The 14278-nt window shown below is 41.1% G+C and overlaps 1 protein-coding gene across 5 annotated transcripts in view; it reads left to right on the forward strand.

The window, feature by feature from the left end:
* The window catches only part of LOC125447701 (latent-transforming growth factor beta-binding protein 1-like), a 120501-nt gene that overhangs the window by 41619 nt on the left and 64604 nt on the right, over window positions 1–14278 (forward strand). For all 5 annotated transcript variants that reach the window (XM_059640915.1, XM_059640919.1, XM_059640916.1 and 2 more), the window contains one exon: window positions 11199–11423. In XM_059640915.1, the coding sequence (XP_059496898.1) occupies window positions 11199–11423 (225 nt within the window). The remainder of the gene's footprint in view (window positions 1–11198; window positions 11424–14278) is intronic.

Below are 14278 nucleotides of genomic sequence, written 5' to 3' on the forward strand. Positions count from 1 at the left end.
GCAGTGGGGGGAGGGGAAGAGCTGGGCTGGTTGTGTGGTGCAGTGGGGGGGAGGGGACGAACTGGGCTGGTTTTGGGATGCGGTGGGGGAGGGGACGAACTGGGCTGGTTTTGGGATGCGGTGGGGGAAGGGGAGATTTTGAACTCCCCTCCCCCCACTGCATCCCAAAACCAGTCCACCCTGTCTCTGCCTCCCTAACCTGTTCTTCCTCTCACCCATCCCTTCCTCCCACCCCAAGCCGCACCTCCATATCCTACCTACTAACCTCATCCCGCCTCCTTGACTTGTCCGTCTTCCCTGGACTGACCTATCCCCTCCCTACCTCCTCACCTATACTCTCCTCTCTACCTATCTTCTTTTCTCTCCGTCTTCGGCCTGCCTCCCCCCTCTCCCTATTTATTCCAGAACCCTCTCCCCATCTCCCTCTCTGATGAAGGGTCTAGGCCCGAAACGTCAGCTTTTGTGCTCCTGAGATGCTGCTGGGCATAAAGACCTGGATTCAGTTTCCTGTATTAAATGCGAATAAATGAGAATTCTCCTAAATTACAGCGCTCCACGTTCTAATGGCACCAGGTGCTTAGCAAAACAACTCCTGAATCTTGACGCTCAAACTGCATGCATTTAAAAACAAGCAGGTAATAGTTTGAGAGTGTTTTGCCCTCACAGATCACAGCTCCCACCCTTGCTGATCATCAAGGAGTTCTCTCTGCCTCTTGCTCTCTACAGCACAGAAAGAGATCATTGTTGTGAGGTCAGTGTCTTCAGTCTGTATTTACTGTTCCATTTCCCAGTTCTTTTATGTTCCTCCCAGTCAAATAATTAACCACCTTCCATGATCTTTCTGAAGTCAGTATTCTCTGTGATGAAAGAAAAACAGAAATTGCTGGAAAAGTTCAGCAGGTCTGGCAGCTTCTGTGAAGAGAAATCAGAGTTATTGTTTCAGGTCTGGTGATCCTTCTTCATAACTGATACTTTCTATGTTTGTTTCTGATTTACTGCATCTGCAGTTCTTTTGGTTCTCTGTGATGAACTGCACTCTTATGGTTGGCATGAAGCTCTAGCATACTCTGCTCCTGAAGCATCAGTCAACGCAAATCATCTTTCACAGCCAAAAACACAGAAACAGTCCTAATTCTGGAACCTTCTGCTGAATGATCCCTTAACCTTCAGTTTTTCCAAGCTTCACTTCAGGATTATACCTTCCATTCCCTGGAGAATGATTTGGCTTTTAGCTTAGGCTTGAGATATTTTTTCATTTGTTCACTGTGCACCTGGATTAAAATCTTGAAGGACCCAGTATCACAATAACAAACAGAAACTGAAAATGCTGGACAGAAACTCAGCAGGTTTGGTGCAACAATTTCAGTTGTTACCACAGACTTCAATGTCTGTAACATTCTACTTTTCAGAATGATACATTGCGAAATTTCGAAACTTTACACTATCCCAGGACAGGGACAGTACATGGTTAGATACAGAGTAAAGTTCCCTCTACTCTTTTAAACTAAAAGTACAGCTGTCTTAACACTGTCCCCATCAAACACTCCCAGGACAGGTACAGCATGTTGTTAGGTACAGAGTCTTTGAATATTCATTTGGGGAATGTGGGTGTCACTGCCTTGGCCAATTTTTGTTGCCCATCTATAATTAGCCTTGAAAAGGTAGTGGTGAGTTTTCTTCTTGAACCACTGCAGTCCATTTTGAGTGAGAACACCCACAGTACTGTATGGAAGTGAGTTCCAGTACTTTTTCAATGAATGCATGGCGATATGTCTCTAAGTCCGGATGGTAAGTGGCTTAGATGGGGAGCTTGCAGGTGGAGGTGTTCTGATGTATCTGTTGCCTTGTCCTTCTAGGTGGTAGTGACCATGAGTTTAGAAATGCCATCTAAGGTTCTTTGAGTTCCTGCAACTTTTCTAGAATTTGGAAGGTTAAGGGGTGATCTGAACAACGTCTTTAAGATATCAACAGGAAAAGAGAGGGTGGTTAAAGATAAGTTATGCCATTGATTGGAGATTCCAGAACTGGGGACATTGTCTGAGAACTAGGGCCAAACTGTTCATGAGAGGTGTTAGGAAGCATTTCGACACACACACAGAGGGCTGGAGAGCTTTGGAATTCTCTTGCGCAAACAAAGGTGGATGCTGGATCAATTGATCATTTTAATTTTGAGATTGCTTAACAAAAATTAATCAAAGATATTAAGGGATATGTGCAGGTATATGGAGTTAGGCCTTGGATCAGACACAGTCTCGTAGAATGGTGGAACACGGCTGAATGGCGAGCTCCTGTTCTTAACTTGCTACTGTGTGTAGGAATGTTGATTTGTAGTGGACATGGTACCAATCAAACAGGCTGCTTTGTCCTGGATGGCATTGAGCTTCCTGAATGTTGTTGAACTTGTGTTCTAGAGAAGTGTGGAGTATTCCATCATACTTTTGATTTGTCCCTTGTAGATGGTGGGTTCATCACCACCATCGCCAAAGTGTGGGGAGTCAGGAGGTGACATACTGCAGAATTCCTATTCTCTGACATGTTCCTGTGGCCACTGTGTTTGTCTTGCTTTTTTGTGTACAGGATATATCTTGGCAATTTTCCACATTACTGGGTTGATACTGGAACAGCTTGGTTAGGGGAGCAATGTGTTCTGGAACAGAAGTCTTCCGTACCATTACCAGAATGTTGTAAGTTCCCAAAGTCTTTTCAGTATCCAGGGCCTCCAACTGTTTCTTGATAGCACATGGAGTGAATCAAATTGGCTGGACTGGCATCTGTAATGTTGGGAACCACTGGAGGAGGCTAAGGTGGATCATCCACTTGAAACTTCTGGCTGAAGATTCCTGTGAATGCATCAGCCTTATCTTTTGCACTAATGTGCTGATTGCTTCCATCATTGACGATGGGGATATTTGTGGCATGTCCTCCTCCAGTGAGTTGTTTCTTAGTCCATCACCATTCACGACTGGATATGGCAGGACTTCAGAACTTAGATCTAATCCATTGCTTATGGGATCACTTAGCTCTGTCTATCAGTTGTTGCTTTCACTGTTTGGCATGCAAGTAGACCTATTTGGTAGCTTCACTAGGCTGACACCTCACCTTCAGCCTGAAGGTTGCAGATTGTATGGGAGTACAGTTCTGCTGTTGTTGATGGCCCACAATGCCTCATAAATGCCCAGTCTTGAGTTGCTAGATCTGGTTAAAGTCTGTCTCATTTAGCACGGTGATAGTGCCACACAACATGTTGGAGGCTAATCTCAATGTGAAGGAGGGACCTTGTCTCCCCAAGGACTGTACAGTGATGACACTTGCAACTGTCCATGACAGTATTAGCAGATTAGTAAGGAGGAGGTCAAGAATGTTTTTCCCTCTTGCTTGTTCCGTCGCCTCCTGCTGCAGACCCAGCAGCAGCAATGTCCTTTTGGACCCAAGCAACTCAGTCAGTAGTGCTGCTGCTGAGCCATTCTTCATGGTGGGCATTGAAATCCCTCAGCCAATGTACATTTCATGCCCATGTCATCCTCAGTTCTACCTCCAAGTGTTGCTCAACCATGGAGGAGTACTGATTCATCAGGGAGAACAGAACATGGTAATCAGCATGTGGTTTCCTTGCCCATGTTTGACCTGATTTCATAAACCTTATGGTATCTGGAGTCAATGTTGAGGACCTCCAGGGTGGCTCCCTCCCGACTGTATCCCACTGTACCACTACCTCTACTGAGTTTGTCCTGATGGTGCTGTCTGTGACATTGTCGTTAAAGTATGATTCTGAGAGTTTGACTTTGTCAGGCTGTTGCTTGACTAGTCTGCGAGACAGCTCTCTCAATGTTGATGCTAGTCCCTATATATTAGTGTAGAGGACTGGGCAGGGTCAACGGGGCAGGGTTTGTTGTGGATCCTGATGTCTTAGTCAGTGCCAGATGGTCCAATCAGTTTCATTTCTAATTAAAGGCTTCGCAGCAATTATTACAACTGAGTGGTTTGCTCAGCATTTCAGAGGGCGGTTAAGAGACAACCTTTTGTGAGTCTGAAGTCCTGTGTCGTCCAGACATAAAGGATCTTACTGAATAAAATTGTCTCGAATCACCGTCATCATTTAGCTTGTAACGTGTGCAAATGCAGATTGCACCATCTGCTGTGGGAAGCCACTGAGAGTTTTCTAGGGGTGAAAGAAATAACTTTAGGGGTTTTACAGAAGGTGAGCAAGGAAAAGTTGTTGGAATTGGCAGACAAGCTGGAGATAGGTAGCTTTTGTCTGTGAGAAAAGTGGTAATTACAGCAATCGCTCAACATTTAAATTTGCTGGAAATACCATCAAAATCTTTGGAAATGGCTAGAATTCAATTACAGATGAAGCAGCTTAAACAGAAAATGGAACTGATACAATTTGACTGATCGGTAAAAGCAGAAGAAAGAACTGCACTGGCAGAAGAACAAGCAAAGGAGTGGAAGGCCTGAGAAGTAGAAAGGGAAAAAGAGAAGAAAGGGACAATGAAAGAGTTTGAAGTTGAAATTTGGCAATTATACAGGAAAATTGATTTAAAATGATGGAGATGAAGGTACAAGGTAGGCTTAGTGAGGAGGAGAGTGATGATGAGCAGACCCATCATAACCAAAGGCCTGGTAGGGATACATGCAAATATGTCCAAACATTACCAAAAGTCAATGATAAAGATGTAGAAGGCTTTTTCCTTTCCTTTCAGAAATTGGCTAAGCAGATGAACTGGTCACAGACTGTGTGGTTAATGTTAGTTCAGACCAAGTTGGTAGTCAGGGCCAGTGAGGTGTTAGCAGCGCTGTCAGAGGAGGTGTCAGGGGAATATGAAGACATAAAACAGGCTATTTTGAGTGCCTACAAAGTGGTACCAGGACCATATAGGTAACAGTTCAGAAATGTAAGAAAGGATCCAGCTCAGGCTTATATCAATATTAAAGAATGAAACAGAGCAACTTTGATAGATAGATGATAGTGTTAAACATAGAAATGACATGTGAGGCTATGGGAGATATTATTCCGCTGGAGGAGTTTGAATACTCATTTCCAGAAGTGATGAGAATTCCTGTTGAGGAACAGAAAGTTAAAACAGTGCGAAGAGCTGCAGAGATGACGTATGAATATGTATCGGTGCATAAATCAAAAGCTAGCTTTCACCAGCAATCTCATTCCGTGAGGCATAGAAATTGCGAAAGAGGGAGATCCTTCAGTGTAAAACAAAAAGTAGATCACACTTTACCACATTTGAGAACGGAAGCCCAAGAGGGTGGAAAAGATGTCAAAGATTGCAGGTATTTTCACTGCAATAAAGTGGGACACAAAATCAAAGTGCTGGTGGTTTAGGAAAGGCCCCGGGGAAAAAGGGGTTGGTAAAAGAGGTGATATTTATTGGGATTATTTAAGGCAGCGAAGGAAATCCCAAGTGAAGTTGAGGAGCTGCAGGAGAGTGCAAAGCCTGGTCTCCAGCTGGATAGTAAGATAGTACCTGGTCTTTTCAAGAGTTCACTTGTGGGGGTAAGATTTACTCAGGAAGAATGGGAGAGTAGGTAAAGAAGTTAAAATATTGAGAGATCCTGGAGCTAGTCTGTCTCTGATAGTAAGAGTTGAAAATATTTGCATTCTTTCCGAAATATTGCCCAATAGAATAGTGAGCTGTGGAATAAATGGAGAAAGGAGTTGTGTTCCTCTGTGTAACATAAGACTAGAAAGCCCAGTCAAGGCTGGGAAGTAATAGTGGGAGTGATGGAAAAGTTGGCAATTTCAGGAATATAGCTTATTCTTGGAAATGATATAGCTGGATCACAGGTGGAAGCGATGCCTATTTTAGTAGAAAAGCCAAAAGAAAACCAGGGAACTGAGGACTTAAAATGAAAATGCCTTGGAATTTTTCCAGACTTTGTGGTGACAAGATCCCGCAGCCATAAATTAAAACAAGAAGGGAAAACAAAAGAGAAAGCCTGAGGAGTTTCGGTCCAGTTTGTTGACACCCTGTTTGATGAGATGATAAAGGATAAGCTTAAGTAGGTAGAGGATCAGGTAGAGCTGTTTAGTTCTGAAGGATTAATGGAGTTACAACAAAAAGATGTGACAATAAAGGATTTATATCATAAAACCTACTCCATAAAGGAATCAGAGTGCCTCCCAGAATTCTATTCCCTTAAGGATAAAATTTTAAGGTGGAAATGGAGACCTTCGCAGGTTAGTGCAGATGAAAAATGGGTGGACATTCTACCAGCAACACAATCTGGTGAATACAGACAAGAAGTATTACAGTGCAGGGAAGGGGGGTGGGGATAGCACACAAATTACCTGCAGGAGGCCATCGAAGCTAAGATTCAGGAGCATTTCCATTGGCCTGGATTACATAAAGGTATGATTGAATTTTTCCATATTTGCCATAAGTGTCAGATGGCAAGAAAGCCACAGGCAGTAAAAAATCTAGCACCTTTGCCAATTTCCGCATTTGAAGAATCTTTCACACAAGTTTTGATTAAATGATTGTGTAGGTTCCCTCCCTAAAACCAAAAGTGGGAGCCAATATTTGCTAATCATAATGGATATGTCCATCAGACCTCTGGAGGCAATTCCATTACAGAATGTCAAGGCAAAAAAAGATGTGGAGGACTAACTTGCGTTTTTTTAAAGCCTGTTACGGCCTACCCAGGGACATTCAGCCACACTAAGGTTCCAATTTCGCTGCCAAATCATTAAATGATGTCATGTATAGTTTAGGCATCAAATACTTTAAATCAGGTGCATACTACCCTGAATCTCAGGGACCATTTGAAAGGTGGCATCAGGCCCTAACGACATTGCTGAGGGCTTGTTGCCAGGATTACCCAAATGATTAAGATAATGGTATCTCATTTATATTGTTTGCTATTAGAGATGCTCCATTTGAATCAACTCAGTTTACTCCTTTCGAATTGATAGTCGGACACAAAGTAAGAGGGCCTATTAAAATTAATTAAGGAAATGTTGGTAGGTCCAAAATCAGAGATTTCACAGTCAGATTATGTATCTGACGTGAGAGAAAGTTTAAACCGAGTAGGTGAATTAGCTAGACAGCCTTTGAAGGTGGCACATCACCTAATGAACTAAGAAATGGATAAAAAATCTAAAATTTCATATGTTTGCCCATGGAGATAAAGTATGAGATCCCTTCAAAGCAAGGTTTAGTGGTCCCTATCAGATTGACAAGAAGTTAAGTCAGGTGAATTATCTGGTAAAGATGCCAGATAGAAAAAAAAATTATTGAGTATGTCATGTGAACATGCTGAAACATTACTGTGACAGGGAAAGTGAACCAGAGAAACAGGTATTAGTTACTGCCATTCAGAGTGAGGAATCAAATCCAGATAATTTGAATTTTGATGTGCTTCAGAATAAATTGTATAATGAAGATGTCCTTGAGGAATGGGATAGGATAGTGAGCTATCTGTCCCTGGAACAGAGAAAAGAATTGAAAGACTTGTTATCGTGCAATGAGGACCTATGTAGAAATAGAATGGGGAGGACTAATGCCATAGTACATGAGGTTGTGTTCCAATAAAACAACACCCCTACAGGCTTAATCCTCTGAAAGCCGCACACGTTCAGAGGGAAGTTTAAGTGATGCTCAAAGAAAACATCATAGAAATGAGTCAAAGTGAGTGGAGTTCGCCGATTGTTAGTTCCCAAACCTAATAGTATTCAACAATTCTGCTAAGATTTTTGGAAAGTCAACACTGTGACCAAATCTGACTCAAATCCAATTCCAAGGCTGGAGTCTTGGGTTGAAAAAGTAGGACAAGCCACTTATATCACAAAGTTGGACTTATTTCGCAGTTTCTGCTTTCGTAACCCCAAATGGGGCATATCAATTTGATATTTGAAATAAAAAAATTCACAAGCCACTTTTCAAAGGCTTATGAACCAAGTTATTGCAGGGTTGAGTAATTGGGCTGTCTGCATAGATGTCTTAGTGATCTTTAGTCATTTGGCATGGCTCTCTGGCAAAAACAGAATTCAAGAAGGTGGAAGTGACATTCTCCAGGCACAACATCATATACAACTGAATAATGCTTAGGAACGTGAAGACAAAGGTCATCAAGGAATTTCCAAGACCATCCTCGAAAAAGGAAATGCTATGATTTTTAGGATTGAGTGGATTCTACAGGAAATTTGTACCAAACTTTAGTAGAATAGTAGCACCGTTGATGGATTTGTTAAAAAAACAAAAAGTTTTGGTGGACAAAACATTGCCAGGAGGCATTTGAGAATTTAAAAGCAGTGTTAACCACCGTATCCATTTTAGTCACACAAAATTTTTTGAAAACCTTCAAAGTCACCATCAATGCAAGCAATGTAGGGGTTGGAACTATGTTGTTACGGGGTTATGATTGTGGAATTGAAAGGCCAATCAGTTATTTTTCAGAAAAAAGTTCGTTATCCACCGGAAAAAATATTCTACCATTGAAAAAGAGTTAGAGTTTGGTAATGGCCTGACAGCATTTTTATGTTTAAGTTGCAAACAATACATCAAAGATTATTGTGCATACCAATCAAAATCCTTTGACATTCTGGAAAGGTTTAAGGGCAAGAATCCCATATTATTTCATTGGAGTTTCACATTACAAGCATTTAATTTAGAGATTGTACATGTTGTGGGTTGTGGAAATATGAGTGCAGATGATTTTATTGCGAGTTTAAAAGAAAAATGCGTAAGTGTTCAACATTATATATTTGGAATTAGTACAAAATGTGTAACTCTAGATTAATGAGCTATCAATCTACTTATGTAATGGAGATAAGGTTTTAAAAAGTAGAGAAAAAAATGAAGCCATCTTTTCATAATGATGGCTCATATTTTTATTAAGAGGGGAAGTGTTGTGAAGTTGGGAAGAGTTCTTGTGGATTGGGAGGCAGAAAATTAGAATTTGGTGTTTGTAAAATGCTAGTGTGGACCCTTTAAAAGATGGTGTGCTTTTTTTTGTGCTTAGAGATGTCTGTGAGCAGCAGCTTGAAAGTCTGCAAGTACGTAGAGAGTGTCCGAAGTGAAACATTTGTATCAAAAGGCTGTACAGTTAGCAGGCCAAATAGCAGTTTACCAAGGTAACAGGCTTTTGAATTTAGCCAATGAATTTGAACCAGGCACTTAATTACCAAAAACCGATTAAATTTAAGCCTGACGGTTTTGACAACATAGAACAAATCTTATTGTAAGAAATATTGATATGTCAGCAAGTCTATAAAAAGTACGGGACAGTCGGGCAAAGGTTAAGAGCTAGCTGCCATCTGCTAGAGCTAACGGCCCTCAGCTCTCACTGGCTGTCACAGTCTCCTCGATGTCTTCGAGGAGACTGTGTAAATCAAAGGTACCTATGGTCCGACTAGTTAATATTCCTGATAAAACCTTCTATGGAGAAGGTGCAGAACATTCCAGAAGATATGTAACCTGCCTGTAATTTCGAAAGAATAAATTCTATTTTTTATTATTTTTGTTTTATATACATAGAAGTTGTATTTATTGGAACAGCATACCATTAGAATTTTTGTTTTATTCAGGAATAGTTAGTAGTTAGAAGGGATTTATTTTGCTCACTGTTGGAGTTCGATAAATAAATTGTTATTTGTGGATTTTTAAAGTAAATGTCAGGGATTTATTTTATTTAACCACTAGAAGTTGCCGAAAAGCAGGTTACAACAGGTTTTCACACTCCTTTTACAGAATATGAGGTAAGGTGCTCCTGTTTTGGGTGTTCCAGTTTTAGTTCTTAGAGGAAGGCCAACCTCCGCTTTATAACAATGTTAAAGTTCCCTCTACACTGACCCATCAAATACTCCCAGGACAGTCATGACACTGGGTTAGATACAGAGTGAAGCTCCCTCTCACTGTCCCATTAAATATTCCCAGGACAGGGACAGTACAAGGAAGTTGAGTTTGAGACTCAATGGGCTCCAATGTCTTTTGAATCCACTTCCATTGTAATCTTGGGTAGTATTGTTACCTTCTGCCAAACTGTCTCAGCTACACCCTTGGAATGGCACACTGTGCTGGTTCTGCATTCTACTTTTTATCACATCTGCCACCTAGAGGTAGTTTGGGCTGTGGGGTCTCAATCTTTAGGTGAAGGATTCCAACTTCCTGAACTGGATGTGAGAGGATTTAGTTTCAGTGGAGATGAAAATTGTTTCGCGTGTGATTGACTGAATTATTAGCATTTTATTGTTCCCCTGCTTTCTATCAGCCCTCACTTGCTACATATTAAATATATATCTGTCTATGTTGATTATAGAACTCATAATCAGTATGACTGTTCTCGCTCATAATCTCCATAGCATCTGTTAAATATCAGCAAACCTGCCGCGTCTCCCTCCTTTAAACTGTAGGAATTGCACTCTTCCTCTGCCCATGTTCAGCATCAATCTGCACAGTTCCTGCACACACTGATCTCACTAAGGGAAACTTAATTCTAAACCCATTCATTCATAAATGTGTTTTTGGTCAGAGTCTTTCCTGAGTATTTGAATTTGTCAAAATGTTGTCTATTTCCTTTTTTTGTTGCTTATGCCCAAGAGGTTTCATATGAAGCTGAAAAAGTGTTTAGGTAAAACTGCACAGTGTGGGGGTCCCATTTGGACTAACAAGTCATTGCAAAGGCTTTTCCTCAGCTAGGGCTGCATTGAATTTAGAAGGTTAAGGGGTGATTTGATCAACCATTTTCAACATATTATGGGAACAAATTGGATGGATTTGGAGAAAGTGCTTCTGCAGTTTGGGAATCTGGGACTAGGAGAATAATCTTAAAAATTAGGAATCAGACTTTTCAGGAGTCAAGTTAGGACACACATGCATATGCAAAGGTTGGCAGAGATTTAGAGCTCTCTTTCAATGTGTATTCTGTGTCAATTATTAATTTTAAATTTTGAGACCGGTGTTCAGGAGCATGAGGAACAGCTATGTATATGATGTTAGGTGACAGACCAGCCATGATCTCATTGACTGGTGGAACATGCTTGAGGGGCTGAATGGCCTCTTCCTGTTCCTATGCGTATTCCTGAGATGGTTAACTGCTTGAGTGAAATATTTCAGATCCATTAGTTTCTGTGTCCCATGAAGAGAGTCAGTGATTTCCAGGGAAGAGGAGAATTTAAGTTTATGTGATTCAGACTTTCCTGATGATAACATATTTCTAATACTGTGACATGGTTTCTTTTCCAGTCCTCTGTTTGCTTCAGTGTCAGAATGGTGGAGTGTGTATTCGAAAAGACCGTTGCCACTGTCCACCAGGGTTCACTGGGAAATTCTGTCAGATCTCCACCCGATCGGCCAGCAGCAGTCAGGTTCCTGACGGTTTCCCAACAAGAGATCCAGAGCGACACCGTAAACCAAGAGTGGAAACTGTATACACTCTCCCACTCTCCAACCAACAGCTTTCAAACCAAAGTAAGAAGGACTTCCTTACAACAGAAATTGTTGTTTAAGTTTCGCTAAGATGGAGCATTGATTCTTCAATGTTGCTTTATGTTATATAGAAAATTGATGTCAGGCTAAAAATAATTTTTGTGATGTTATGATGCAAATGGTGAATATTTTTGTACTATTGTTTGAATCCCTGCTGTTTTTGTTTTATTTTGTTTTAACTGAGGCATTTGCCTCTTGGATATTACCTGCCTCGTGCAGCTTTCAGACCTGACCAGGGGAAATGGGGCATTGCCAGGCTCACTGACCGGTGCATCAATTGAACCAATCGGGGTCTGACTTCTTTTTGGTGGAAATAGCTCAGCATCCCATTGTGATTCCACCACCTACATTTTCACATTGTCTTCCCAAATTTACAATGTACACTTTTCATAGAATCCCTACAGTGCAGAAGCAGACCATTTGGCCCTTTCATGTTCACACCTCTGAAGAGCATCGCACCCAGACCCACCCCATCTCCCTAACCCTGTATTTCCCACAGCTAATCTTCCTAGCTTGCACATCCCTGGACAATACAGACAATTTAGCATGGCCAATCCACGCTAACCTGCACATTTTTGGACTGTAGAAGGAAATCAGAGCACCCAGAGGAAACTCTCACAGACATAAGGAGAATGTACTAACTCCACACAGCAGGCCACCCAAGGGTGGATTCGAACCCAAGCACCTGATGCTGTGTGGTAGCACTGCTAACTGCTGAGCCACCATGCAACCCCATTTTGACAGCTTCAGAACTGTCTGTGGTGTGTTCAGCAAATCACATCTCATTTAAAACTTTGCTGATTGTTCATCAGGATCAGCCTAGTCTGCAAGAATTGGAGATTAATCTCCAGATCACTTCTGCAAGCAACTCTTAAAAAGTAAACACAATTTGTCTATGTTTCTCGCTCAAAAGTGAAAGCTATCCAAACTGAGACTGGGAATTTTGTGAGCAGGATATTGGTGACTGAGATGAAATGTCTAACAAATGTTAGGGGCATTTCTGATAAGACCTTTGAACTGAGCAATGCTGATCCTCTACTTCCCTGAAAATGGCCCAGATTCTGGATATGTGTACTTCTGCCATTTCTGCTTTATTTGGCATTTCCTAACAGTTATAAGGAAACCAGTGAAGTGCCATAATCTATAATAACACAATGGAAACATTTTAGCTGCATGAGCAAGAGATTTACAAAAGCTCAGGTCAAATTGCCAAATATAATTCAATTCTTTGTCCAAGTTATGAGCAAAGAACATCGTCAGAAGATTAATTTCAGTTTAATTTATTTGGATGTTAAGTGACATTTGGTCAAATGCCACACAAGAGTTATAAAGATCAAGGCCATTTGAAGGATTGACTGGCACTGTCCAGTTGTAGCCTAAGGAGAGGAGTGGTTCAATGCTGTGACAGGCAGCAGGCCAGGGAGCAGTGGGAGTTTCTGTTGTTCTTCATAATCTGATGGTCACAAACTGATAAATATTGAGGCTAGTTGAAAACAAGATGTGCACCAAATGCATAATAATCTGAAATAATACACTCGGTAGAGAAAGAGAATACAGAAATGTTAGCAAAATAGTGTGTGTTATCGAAAACTGAATCAGTCACAACCTTTAAGATAAAATCAGTCACTGAAGAGAAACAAAATGAAACAATTAAATAAAACTATGGACATAGGAGAGAAACTGGAACACAGACTCACTAACCTCCTGAATTCCTCAGCAAACATCTGCAGTTCTTGGATTTTATAATGCTTGTTTATTTATACGGTTTTGCAGATTCCAGTCCAGGATCAAAATTAGCTGATCTCAATATCAGAAGTACTTTATAGTCCCTGCTTTAAGGAGGTTAAATATCTGCCAAGGTTCTAGCTCCTGGACATAATCCATTGAGCCTCGGTGCAGGGATTATATGTGTAGGGATGTTCTGTAATACCTCTAAATTGAAAAGGTTGCCCACACTCACTCCCTGAGCAATCTCAGTAAGGATGAACACTTATGAGGCAGCAAAAGGCTTTCTAGCAGACTTTACTTGGAACTTTACCCTAGCAGGACTTAGGATTATCCCAGCAGGAGATGAGTTGGGGAAAGAGGGCGAATCTTTCAAATCTTCACCCTCCATGCAAAAGGAAATGAAAATAAACTGGGTGAACCTAAAGATGAAGGGTCTTGGCCTGAAACATCAGCTTTTGTGCTCCTAAGATGCTGCTTGGCCTGCTGTGTTCATCCAGCTCCACACTTTGTTATCTCGGATTCTCCAGCATCTGCAGTTCCCATTATCACTGAATCTAAAGGTGAAATCTGCTTGCAGCTTGGGTAATTGGCATCTGGGACAGTCTGAGTTGGGATGAAGAGTCAAGTCTAGATTTTTCTGTGGTCGGTGGGAGTCTAAAATAAATTTTGAATGCACAATGTTTCTACACTGAAGGGGATCGAAGTGTTCACTGCAATGGGCTGAATGTAAAATCATACATTTCATTTTCCACATAGGAGCTCAATTATTTTAAATTGGTCAAAACAAAAGGACATCTACAGTAGAAACTTTATTGATATAATTTGCAGTCATTATAGAAAATGGGACTCTGAGAAAGGGTCAGAACTGCCAATTTTAAATAACCTGGTCACTGTGCAGAACAAACTGGGGGGTGATTGCTAGGCTGCTAATCACCTCCTGGGGCCAAGCACAGGGTCACTTGTATCCAGGCACAATAATACTTGACTGAAACCATTTAATAAACCCATTTATCATCATTTTAATGTTTGGCCATTTATCTTGAACACTAATCTTGCCCTGGAGTATTTAATTGTCACCTACACAAGCGTACAATGGGAAACATTGTTTG

The sequence above is a fragment of the Stegostoma tigrinum genome, chromosome 39 (assembly GCF_030684315.1).
Source record: "Stegostoma tigrinum isolate sSteTig4 chromosome 39, sSteTig4.hap1, whole genome shotgun sequence".
Taxonomy (NCBI): domain Eukaryota; kingdom Metazoa; phylum Chordata; class Chondrichthyes; order Orectolobiformes; family Stegostomatidae; genus Stegostoma; species Stegostoma tigrinum.